The sequence below is a fragment of the Anomaloglossus baeobatrachus genome, chromosome 7 (assembly GCF_048569485.1).
Source record: "Anomaloglossus baeobatrachus isolate aAnoBae1 chromosome 7, aAnoBae1.hap1, whole genome shotgun sequence".
In the NCBI taxonomy this organism is placed as follows: Eukaryota; Metazoa; Chordata; class Amphibia; order Anura; family Aromobatidae; genus Anomaloglossus; species Anomaloglossus baeobatrachus.
Genome location: NC_134359.1, coordinates 296,605,317 through 296,618,259, shown reverse-complemented (window position 1 = coordinate 296,618,259; position 12,943 = coordinate 296,605,317). Strand labels below are relative to the sequence as shown.

Here is a 12,943-nt window from a genome sequence, read left to right as displayed (position 1 = left end):
TTGCTCCAGCATTCGCAGCCGTATGGGCACTCCAAGCTATTTCAGCTGGTCTTGCGCAGGTTGACACTGTCACACGTACATCTGGTCCGCAAGTAGCGTCCTTAACCTCCCAAATGTCTGCATTTGCGTCTTACGCTATTAATGCTGTCCTAGACTCTGCGAGCCGTACGGCAGTGGCGTCCGCCAACTCCGTGGTTTTACGCAGAGCCTTGTGGTTAAGGGAATGGAAGGCAGATTCTGCTTCCAAGAAGTGCTTAACCAGTTTGCCATTTTCTGGTGACAGACTGTTTGGTGAAAGATTGGATGAAATCATTAAACAGTCCAAGGGTAAGGACTCATCCTTACCTCAGCCCAGACCAAATAAACCCCAACAGAGAAAGGGACAGTCGAGGTTCCGGTCCTTTCGAGGCTCGGGCAGGTCCCAATTCTCCTCGTCCAAAAGGACTCAAAAGGATCAGAGGAGCTCAGATTCTTGGCGGGCTCAGTCACGCCCAAAGAAAGCAGCCGGAGGAACCGCTACCAAGGCGGCTTCCTCATGACTTTCGGCCTCCTCTCTCCGCATCCTCGGTCGGTGGCAGGCTCTCCCGCTTTGGCGACATTTGGCTGCCACATGTCAAAGACCGTTGGTCGAGAGACATTCTGTCTCATGGGTACAGGATAGAGTTCAGTTCTCGTCCTCCAACTCGATTCTTCAGAACTTCTCCGCCTCCCGGCCGAGTCGATGCTCTTCTGCAGGCGGTGTGCTCTTTAAAGGCAGAAGGAGTGGTGATCCCTGTTCCTCTTCAGGAGCAAGGTCACGGCTTTTACTCCAATTTGTTTGTGGTACCAAAAAAGGACGGGTCTTTCCGTCCTGTTCTGGACCTAAAACTGCTCAACAAGCATGTGAAAACCAGGCGGTTCCGGATGGAATCCCTCCGCTCCGTCATCGCCTCAATGTCTCAAGGAGATTTCCTAGCATCAATAGACATCAAAGATGCTTATCTCCACGTGCCGATTGCTTCAGAGCACCAGCGTTTTCTACGCTTCGTTATAGGAGACGAACACCTTCAGTTCGTAGCCCTGCCTTTCGGTTTGGCGACAGCCCCAAGGGTCTTCACCAAAGTCATGGCAGCAGTAGTAGCAGTCCTGCACTCTCAGGGTCACTCTGTGATCCCTTACTTGGACGATCTACTTGTCAAGGCACCCTCTCAAGAGGCATGCCAACACAGCCTGAACGTTGCGCTGGAGACTCTCCAGAGTTTCGGGTGGATCATCAACTTTTCAAAGTCAAATCTCACCCCGACCCAATCGATAACATACCTTGGCATGGAGTTTCATACTCTCTCAGCGATAGTGATGCTTCCGCTGGACAAACAGCGTTCACTACAGACAGGGGTGCAATCTCTCCTTCAGGGCCAGTCGCACCCCTTGAGACGCCTCATGCACTTCTTGGGGAAGATGGTAGCAGCAATGGAGGCAGTCCCTTTCGCGCAGTTTCATCTGCGTCCACTACAATGGGACATTCTCCGCCAATGGGACGGGAAGTCGACGTCCCTAGACAGGAACGTCTCCCTTTCTCAGGCGACCAAGGATTCTCTTCATTGGTGGCTTCTTCCCACCTCATTGTCAATAGGAAAGTCTTTCCTACCCCCATCTTGGGCGGTGGTCACAACGGACGCGAGTCTATCAGGGTGGGGAGCAGTTTTTCTCCACCACAGGGCTCAAGGTACGTGGACTCAGCAAGAGTCCACACTTCAGATCAATGTTCTGGAAATCAGAGCAGTGTATCTTGCCCTACAAGCCTTCCAGCAGTGGCTGGAAGGCAAGCAGATCCGAATTCAGTCGGACAACTCCACAGTGGTGGCATACATCAACCACCAAGGAGGGACACGCAGTCGGCAAGCCTTCCAGGAAGTCCGGCGGATTCTGACGTGGGTGGAAGACACGGCATCCACCATATCCGCAGTTCACATCCCGGGCGTAGAAAACTGGGAAGCAGACTTCCTCAGTCGCCAGGGTATGGACGCAGGGGAATGGTCTCTTCACCCGGACGTGTTTCAGGAAATTTGTCGCCGCTGGGGAATGCCGGACGTCGACCTAATGGCGTCCCGGCACAACAACAAGGTCCCGGCCTTCATGGCACGGTCTCACGATCTTAGAGCTCTGGCGGCGGACGCCTTAGTTCAAGATTGGTCGCAGTTCCGGCTACCTTATGTGTTCGCACCTCTGGCACTGTTGCCCAGAGTGCTACGCAAGATCAGGTCCGACTGCCGCCGCGCCATCCTCGTCGCTCCAGACTGGCCAAGGAGATCGTGGTTCCCGGATCTGTGGCATCTCACGGTAGGACAACCGTGGGCACTACCAGACCGGCCAGACTTGCTGTCTCAAGGGCCGTTTTTCCATCAGAATTCTGCGGCCCTGAGCCTGACTGTGTGGCCATTGAGTCCTGGATCCTAGCGTCTTCAGGATTATCTCAAGAGGTCATTGCCACCATGAGACAGGCTAGGAAACTAACCTCTGCCAAGATCTACCACAGGACGTGGAAGATATTCTTAGCTTGGTGCTCTGCTCAGGAAGTTTCTCCCTGGCCATTTGCTTTGCCTACTTTTCTTTCCTTCCTGCAATCCGGGTTGGGAAAAAGGTTTGTCGCTCGGCTCCCTTAAGGGACAAGTCTCTGCGCTATCTGTATTTTTTCAGAAGCGCATAGCACGACTTCCTCAGGTACGCACGTTCCTGCAGGGGGTTTGTCATATCGTCCCTCCTTACAAGCGGCCGTTAGAGCCCTGGGATCTGAACAAGGTTCTAATTGCTCTTCAGAAGCCGCCTTTCGAGCATATGAGGGATGTTTCCCTGTCTCGCCTTTCTCAGAAAGTGGCTTTTCTAGTAGCGGTCACGTCTCTTCGGAGAGTGTCCAAGCTAGCAGCGCTGTCATGCAAATCTCCCTTCCTGGTATTTCACCAGGATAAGGTGGTGCTGCGCCCGATTCCGGAGTTTCTCCCTAAAGTGGTATCCCCCTTTCATCTCAATCAGGATATCTCCTTACCTTCTTTGTGTCCTCGTCCAGTTCATCAATGTGAAAAGGATTTGCATATGTTGGATCTGGTGAGAGCACTCAGAATCTACATTTCCCGCACGGCTCCTCTGCGCCGCTCGGATGCACTCTTTGTCCTTGTCGCTGGCCAGCGTAAAGGGTCGCAAGCTTCCAAATCCACCCTGGTTCGGTGGATCAAGGAACCAATTCTTGAAGCCTACCGTTCTGCGGGGCTTCCGGTTCCCTCAGGGCTGAGAGCCCATTCTACCAGAGCCGTGGGTGCCTCCTGGGCATTACGGCACCAGGCTACGGCTCAGCAGGTGTGCCAGGCGGCTACCTGGTCAAGTCTGCACACTTTTACCAAGCATTATCAGGTGCATACCTATGCTTCGGCGGACGCCAGCCTAGGTAGACAAGTCCTTCAGGCGGCGATTGCCCACCTGTAGAAAAGGGTCGTTTTTACGGCCCTATCATGAGGTATTATTTTACCCACCCAGGGATTGCTTTTGGACATCCCAATTGTCTGGGTCTCCCAATAGAGCGACAAAGAAGAAGGGAATTTTGTTTACTTACCGTAAATTCCTTTTCTTCTAGCTCTAATTGGGAGACCCAGCACCCGCCCCTGTTTTTTTGTATACACATGTTGTTCAGGTTGAATGGTTTCAGTTCTCCGATATTCCTTCGGATTGAATTTACTTAAACCAGTTTATTGGCTTTCCTCCTTCTTGCTTTTGCACTAAAACTGAGGAACCCGTGATCCCACGGGGGGTGTATAGGCAGTAGGGGAGGGGCCTTACACTTTTAAGTGTAATACTTTGTGTGGCCTCCGGAGGCAGTAGCTATACACCCAATTGTCTGGGTCTCCCAATTAGAGCTAGAAGAAAAGGAATTTACGGTAAGTAAACAAAATTCCCTTCTTTAACCTCTGCACATTCACTATCATCTGTTTGGTATTCAAAAAGTTATTGGAGGCAATAAAACCAATAATCTCTCGAATCAGCGCAGAGGCTGCAGCGATCACAGGAATTATTAGCTATCATGTTTGTAATTCCCTGTTATATTCAAATTAATATTTATCTATGTCTTTAAGGGTTATTCCATTAATAATCATTTGCTAATCATTGTGACCTGATTGCTGGAACCCAAGTGATCCGAAATTGGTGCACTAGAAGACAGGGACTGGGGCTCTGCAGCCCTGCTCTAAATGCAGTGTATGCGCATATAAAGAATAATAATATATAATATAATAAAGAATAATTGGAGCAGATGTCAAACCTCTGTTTCATTCAAGCCTTGCAGAGACCCATTCTCGGGATTTCTAGGCTTTTTTTTAGCAAACAATAGCAGGGAGGAAGTAAAGGGAGGCAGGAATTCAAATAAATATATTAAGGATGTCATCAGCACTAAATTAAGCCACCAAAAAAAGAACTCTATTTTACGTAATGATCAGAATTTTTCATTTACAGAGTTTACAAAAAGTATGGGTCACTGTTTGCAAACACATATATTATGCCATGCCGCTGTCTTTACGGAATCTGCAAAGTACAGAACTTGTAGTGACAATGTGCCCGACACAAGGTTAAATGCCTGGAAATCACATCCTCTAAAAACGTTTTTGAACTCCTCGTTGTGATTGTGTAATCATTTCATTTTATATTTGCAGTCGTCCCAACCATTCACATCCTTCCTCACACATTTATAAAGAATGTACAACAGACATTAGTCTGCCTCGTATCAGGATTTTACCCGGAATCCATTGTGGTGAATTGGATTTTGGATGGGACGCCCATGGAGAAAACAGAAATACAGAGAATTAACGGCTCAGCCATGGAAGCCGTCCTTCATCTCACCCCAACGGAGGAGATCTGGGGCAGGGAGGTCTCCTGTGTGGTGGAACACGAAACCCTGCTCCGGCCAAAGGTGGAGAGCCTGACCGTACTTGGCAAAGGTGAGTACAAATCTGTGAGCACAAAACACTGACCTTTGTATGAACAACAAAGAAAAATGGAGTTTCCAGGTCAATTAAAATTGTAAATTTTATTTCATCACATAATAAATTGAATAAATTAATTACAAAAGATCATATACAAAATACATTACAGAAAATGTTTTAACCTTTTTCAGGAAGGGTATAATCCTTAGGATTATACCCTTCCTGAAAAAGGTTAAAATTTACCCCCCACATGTAATTGTAGCCGTATCACCTTGTCTGGGGGTATTTTCCTCCTCTTTTTTGCCTCACTTTTTCTGCAATGTATTTTTGTATATGATCTTTTGTAATTAATTTATTCAATATATTATGTGATGAAATAAAATGTACAATTTTAATTGACCTGGAAACTCCATTTTTCTTTGTTGTTCATGTAGCCCTTTTGGAGTGGTCTATAATGTCTTTTGATATCCTATTGTAGGAACTATGGAAATGTTTGTATTAACACTGACCGTAGTAGTGGACAGTTTGCAAAAAGCAAAGTGAACAGATCAAATTACATTTGGGAATTATTATTCGCCAGGAGAGAAGATGTCGTAATTATGTTAAATTCGGAGATTATGAAGTCTTATCACCTTACAGAGAGCGCTGGGTGACTGGTTTATTATCCCTGAAAAGCCATTGTTTTATTATTGCTTCTACTTTATCACATTGTATACACGATCTATTCTTCTCTGGTTTCAGATCTGACGCGTAATTATCTCTTTGCAATCATTGCCGCATTACTGTGCACGCTATTAGGAGTCGGCACTATTTTATTTTACATGTTCAGATACAGACAGAAACGTAAGTAACTAATACGTATTGAGATATTTTGTTGGGTTGTTCTATTACAGTGCTCAGCATAAATGAGTACACCCCCTATGAAAAGTAAGATATTAATCCATATCTCAGTTAACACAAGAACACATTCCAAAATTCAATTCTGACAAGACTTTCATAGAACATTTTTTTTAACTCCTAAAATGAGAAGATGCCGCCATCACTCCGTGCTCTTGGTAGATGTGCACTTTTCCAACATGATAATCCAAAACACATATCTGCTGCATTTCTATAGGACAGGATGAAAGTTATTCAGTGGCTGAGTGAGTCCTGATCTGACACAACCGTACACCCATGGTGGATTCTGAAGAGACAAGTTGTCATCACTCTCCATCCAGCATCCAAGCTTGAAAACAGTTTGTTCTTGAATAATGGAAAAAGATCGATGTTGTAATATGTCGCCAACATTTCCATTCCAGGCCTAGTGTCAACCTTAAAAATCATGGAGATCATAATAAATTCTAGATGTAGTAGTCTTTGATGTGGGGTGAAACTCAGTCTTGTCAAAATTCTGGAGACTTTTCTTATATTTGTCTTATCTTTTAGCTCAAGACACAATTTTTTGTGTCCATTGTTATTGTACCATATTATCAGTGGATTTGATATTTGCAACATAAAAGATGGCGGGAGCAAACAATCTGTATGTTGTATCTGAAACCCGTTAGTCTCTGTGAGCTCTGAAATCCTTTTCGTTAACAATTTAATTTATTTTCTATGAAATAGTAGTAAAGAAGTGAAAAATGTCAGCTCACCAAATGCGAGGTTTCTGGATAAGTTTCATCTTCAGCCTAGAAGTAGAAGCACAGACAGGGTGGGAGGTCACCAAACTCAGAGTAAGAAAGAAAAGAAATGTCCAGCAAACAACTATCGGGTCCAGGATCCTTTACAAATGTGCTTTTATTCCATGAAGTAAAAGTCCAGATAACAGTAAAATTGGCCTTAGATTTTAGCAGTCAAAGGCAAGACTACGCGTTTCGGCTGTTAAGCCTTCCTCATGATCTCAGACCACGAAGAAGACTTAACAGCTGAAACACGCATTCCTGAACCCCATAGTTGTTTGCTGGACATTTCTTTTCTTTGTTGTTCCGTAATAAATGGGCTCCAAAGTAGAATTTCCTCGATACATTGTCATTATTGATATTTTCTAACAATTTCCACAATAATTAGTTATTTCTAATTCCACTCTTTAATTGATTCCAAAGGTTTCTGTCCATATTCACTTCTCTGCGAATATAACCAGGACTTTTTGTTGTTGTTTCAGGTCATCCAAAGCTGAGGAACATCACCCCCTCTGCAGACGGCAGCTTCAGTCTGAATGTGGATCATTTCTATCCTGAGGAAATTTCGGTATCTTGGGAAATCTTTCAACCTCCTTCTAGTAGAACCTCACACACCCTGCAATCTACAGCCCTCATGCAGGAAAACCAGGACGGCACCTATAATGTGATCAGCACCACAGAAAGCCTCAGAGGAAAAGTGGATGAAAGCGAGAAATATTCCCTGCGTGCTGCGGTAACACACAAAAAACTGAGGCATCCGTCCTACCGAGAATGGACTAATCAGCACAAGGACAACACACGTAAGTACCGTAATAGACTTGAAGACTATTTGTACTATATAATGCGAAAAAACCTAAATTTAAATATGGCAAAAAAAGAATAAGAGCAGCGTAGCAAAGTCAAAAGAGGGATTTATGTAATAAAATCATAACCTTGCTTCAACTAAACATGTTATATTATGTAGACTCGTATAAAACATGGCAATGCCTTATATCACTATAAGATCCTCAGGAGGACTGTCCTCAGCTCCTCCACTCCTTTACAAATGCATAACACAATGCAAAATTGTTGATTCAACCTCTTTCAAATTCACAATCTAATTTTTTAATGTAATATAAATAATATTAAAATTATGCACATAGAATAAATTAAATGTGTCCTACATACGTTGAATTATTTGTAAGGACTCACATCTGAACCCTAAAGCCCCCTTTACACACAACGACATCACTAACGAGATGTCGTTGGGGTCACGGAATTCGTGGCGCACATACGGCCTCGTTAGCGAGGTCGTTGCGTGTGAAACATACGAGCGATCGCTAACTATCAAAAATACTCACCTTATCGTTGATCAGTGACACATCGTTCATTTTCATAATATCGTTGTTGTTGCAGGACGCAGGTTGTTCATCGTTCCTGAAGCAGCACACATCGCTATGTGTGACACCCCGGGAACGACGAACAACAGCATTCAACAACCTCCAGCAACGAGGTGGGCGTGACTTTCATGCGCCTGCTCTCCGCCTCTCCGCTTCTATTGGTCGCCTGCCGTGTGACATCGCTGTGATGCCGCACGAACCGCCCCCTTCGAAAACAGGCTGTTCGCCGGCCATAGCGACGTCGCTAGGAAGGTAAGTATAGCGATATTGTGCGCCACGGGCAGCAATTTGCCCATGACGCACAAACAATGGGGGCGGGTGCGATCGGCAGCAACATCGCTAGCGATGTTGCTGCGTGTAAAGTTGCCTTAAGAGTTAGCCTATACATGGAGTGCCGTAAAAAGTAGTCAGCTCCCAACTATTGGCAAGTGCGAGGGCCTTCAGCGCATTGTCTGTAAGGTTTATGAAAAGGATTTGGTGCAGAAAAACTGAGCTATGACAGCAATAAGAATATTGGACGTTATTATAAGATACGTCTTCACCTTTGCATTATTTAATCTGTATTATGACAGGCACTGGAGCTGCCACTCACACACTTTCTGTGCAGGTTATAGGGCTGGCTGATTTACTGTTTTTTATGTTTATTCTTCCTGTAGGTTTTCAGTCTCCTCCAGAACTGGGGGAAATCCTCGCACCGAGTCTGATGCTGAGCAGCCCGGCACAGCTCCAGTGCACAATCTCACGCTTTTACCCCGATCATCTGACTGTGACATGGGTAAAGAAAGTGAAGGGCAATGAGGAAATAATCGAGACGTGTGAGAAATACAAGATAACGCCCCATAGATCCCTGGAGCAGAGAGATAAGACATTTACCTGTACAGCGGGTCTGACATTCACCCCAACACTGGAGGACCAAGAATCAGAGATCATCTGTAGAGTTACACATCCTGACCTACAGCGGCCGGCGGAGAGGAGCACGGGACAGCTACAAGTTAGGGGTAAGAAAAAACACAAAGACAAAAATTGTACGAAAAGTAACCTGAATATAAATAAATAAATTGCAAGTGCTTAATAACAGGGTACTTAGTATATACATTTTTGCAAAAGGTAAAAAGCTGTCTCACCTCATCACGGTGTACCCATCTGAGACAGTCCCTAACCTACTAAAGTTAAAAACTTTATCAATACCTGACTTGTGTCATGTCAAAACTCCAATATGAATGGTGGCAAGTGGTCAGCTGTGTCCCAGATTAAATACACAGCGAAGTGAGTGAGTTCGCACCCCCGATCATCTGCACTCCCTGATCATCCGCATTCCCTGATCATCCACACCCCTGATCATCTGCACTCCCTAATCATCTGCACCCCACCCCCTGATTATCTGCACTCTATGATCATCTGAACCCCCAGATCATCCACATCCCTTGATTATCTGCACCCCCTAAACATCCATATCCCCGATCATCAGCACCACCTGACCATCCAAACCCCCTGATCATCTGCACTCTCTGATTATTCAAACCCCCTGATCATCCACACCCACTGATCATCCAAACCCCCTGATTATCCACACCCCCTGATTATCCGCACCCTCTAATCATCCGCACCCCCGATCATCTGAAACTCCTGATCATCCAGTGCTGATGTCTATATCCATGTCATACAATGAAGGATCTGCGCTGCAGTCACAGACTGCCAAGAACTAAAATTTTACATCATTGGTACCCAGTAATGGGATTGTCCATTGTGCACTAGATGACAATTTAGTACATACAAATATATATAATCTAAAGGTCCTTATTGTTGACCCTGAAATCTTCCACACACATAATCTCTGAATTACATATGTATTTTCTATTTTATCTCTTCCAGTAAAGCCAACATCTGAGCGTCCCATCCAGCTCTCCATCACTGACTCCGGAGATGTGACCGCAGCTTTATCACTTCTAAACTTTTATCCCAAAGACATAATGATCACATGGAGCTATGGCCAATCCCAGGAGAAGAAGCCATCAGAGGAGAAAACCACCGATAATCCTGATGGCACCTTCTCCATTAATACAAAGTGTAACATCCCGGGGGAGATCTTTAACCAAAAAGATTGGAAAATAAAAGTGACCTGGAAACACGAAACAATGGAAAGGGAAGAAAGCCGCGAGATGTGTGTAGGGCATGAAGGTGAGACAATGATCCAGTGAAACGCCTGCACATACATTACTGCTCGTGTTGACAAGTCAGCATTAGAAATAAGGAGGGATCTGTGTATCCAGGGATTACAGAACAGCGGTCGCTCATTTTTCATATTACTATGTGGTTGAGGCTTGACATATTTTGGAAATAAGCAAATTGTGATGTCTCAGAAATATAACCACTGACATTCAATTGAATGTTCAGACGTAAGGCCAAGTCCACCACAGCGGTTCTTACTTCTGGCCCATACATAGTAGGGATCCCTATGTGATGCCCATAATTCCATATAACGCACATGCACGGTAGTTCTTGAAACAACCTCTTTAAAAAAAAAACACATTTGCAATAACTGTTACCATATATATGTGATAACATTTGTCTAATTCTATCATTCATTTTTTCTAGATTACCCATGGTGTCCAAAAATTGTGGAGATGTCGCCTCTGATCCTGCAAATGGGCAAAGAGACCACAGTCACTTGCAAAATCTCAAAGTTTTTCCCAGATAACTTGATGGTGACCTGGTACAAGAAGACGGGGGTCTCTGTGACACTGTGCCCTAGTTACCTGTACAAATTATCTTCTACACCAGAGAGGTCAGCAGATAACTCCTACTCCTGCTCGGCTTCATTATCCTTCACAGCCACATCACAGCCTGAGGACCTCGAATTTATCTGTAAAGTCTCACACCCCAGCCTAAAGGATGCGATAGAACGAAGCACAGGGAAAGCCCTGACCAGAGGTGAGCAGAAGGTTTTACACCAAATGTATAACACATTTTTGAATGAAATGATACAAAAATAAATGTTGGTAACACGTTCGAAGTGGCACAGTGATGATATCTGTAAAGTGCTGCGGAATTAATGGTGCTATACTGTATACGTAAAATGCTGTACGGCTCGAGGGGTTTATGGGGCTTCATCTGGAAATGCTGATCCCAGGGTGAGGAGCGCTCACTGACATCTCTGTACTCCGCTCATTCAGGGAGCTGCAGCGGATGTAGTGCCGCTCACCGCTGTCACCGCTCCCTGCATCCGCTGCGGAACCAGAGATACCAAAAATGCTTAAGAAATAAATTGATTTTATTTTATTCACTATAATATTTTTTTCTCTTTTTTCTCCCAGTGATTCCACAGATGGAGAAGCCGGTGAAGTTCACACTCAGTGAAGCAGGCAGAGTGCGGTGCCGCACCAAGTTTAAAAAGTTTTACCCATCAGATATTAAGATTTCCTGGACAAATGGAGGGGATAAACCGCTACCTTCCACCAGAAAACTGATACAGACGGACGGTAACCAGACATGTGATGCTACAAGTGAATGTGAAGTTCCCTGGGATTATTTCTCCTCCGGAGTGCGAGTGACTTGGGAGCATGAATCAATGACACCTCCTCAGCACCAGGATCTCTGTGTAAAAGGTAGAGCCCTGTACACACCAGTGATCACACGGCCGAGCGCAGTAATAGCAGATTTACACACTGCAGTTCTCTTCCACCTCTGCAGTAATAGCGACCACCAGAGATGGGTGTTCTGCTTTATTAATTGTTCTTTTGGGACCAGCAGGACAAGGTAGTAGGATAAGACGGAGGACGACCACTTACATGTCATATTATAAGGATACTGATACCTTGGTCCTGCTCTGTGGATTTACACCAGATACTTCTGGGTAGAATCGTTAGGTACATAAGGCCTGAGAAGGGTCAGTACAGAGTTAGGGCAGCACCAGCACCGGGGCCCCAGAAGTGACATCACTCTGTCTCATGTGCTGGATGAACAATATGCTTTACCGATGGTTTGACCTAAAATTTGTTTTCAATTTTGTTTATGGAGTTTTGAGACATGAAAATGTAAACACAAAGGTGATAAAAATATTTAGCTAAAAAAAAATGGTGTGGAGTATAGTGGATAGAGAGTATAGGGGTATTCGTTCTAGTATAGGCACAACACTATCCAGAAGACTGTGGTCAATAGTAGACGGATGTCACTAATGGTCAATAGTAGACGGATGTCACTAATGGAGAACCGATGCCACCAATACTGGAATCCCTCAGGGGCAGAGGTCAACATAACTAAAAGAAACTGAGAATGGAACATGGTAACCAAGTAGATCAATACCTATAGAAAATAGGAGTATGAGAACGCGTAATGGACGTCCACTGGAGGAATCAAAGTGGACAAAAACTTATATAAAACGTCCATAAAAACAATGCATTACACAGACTTTAGTGCCCTCTCTAAAGTTAACAGACGCACATAGTGCACTGTCGTGCTGGACCGTCTCATATGTGCTTAGAGTTCACTGCCAAATATTAAAACCCTTCTCAACATACAGTATCACATACAGTTACAATATATTTCAGGTTCCTGACTTTGATGTAGGCTCGCAAGCCAAGCCTGCATCTTTCCCAGCAGATGATGGCTGAACAAGCTGCAACTGTCAAGGAGCGAGGAAGATACAGTAGCAGCAGGGATGAAGGACGTGGAGGAGCTTGTCAATGAGGCTGGGAGAGTGCAAACCGAATACCACTGACTCCTGAGCTCTCAAGAGGCTCATACAATGCCTATTATAATATCAGGATTATACAGCCATTGTTACATGGATTTTCAAAGTATGTAAATGTAACGTAGCCAGGGGCAGTAGTTGTGGGCGAGGGCGACAATCCTCAACCTGACCCGGCACGCTACAGACACGAGGAATTGCGTGGTTGGTGGCGTGGGTGTGGAGGTTGTACCTGATTACAGCGGGATGTCCCAGCCATCAGCCGCCCTTTCTGGA

The 12,943-nt window shown here is 44.9% G+C and overlaps 1 protein-coding gene across 1 annotated transcript in view; it reads left to right on the top strand.

Annotated features, from left to right (window-relative positions):
• Nucleotides 1–12,943, top strand: part of LOC142245622 (uncharacterized) — a 66,334-nt gene that overhangs the window by 22,887 nt on the left and 30,504 nt on the right. Inside the window, exons 4-10 of the mRNA XM_075318486.1 lie at nt 4,674–4,958; nt 5,685–5,786; nt 7,084–7,401; nt 8,637–8,978; nt 9,853–10,158; nt 10,576–10,911; nt 11,295–11,585. Coding sequence (XP_075174601.1) covers nt 4,674–4,958; nt 5,685–5,786; nt 7,084–7,401; nt 8,637–8,978; nt 9,853–10,158; nt 10,576–10,911; nt 11,295–11,585 — 1,980 coding nt within the window. The remainder of the gene's footprint in view (nt 1–4,673; nt 4,959–5,684; nt 5,787–7,083; nt 7,402–8,636; nt 8,979–9,852; nt 10,159–10,575; nt 10,912–11,294; nt 11,586–12,943) is intronic.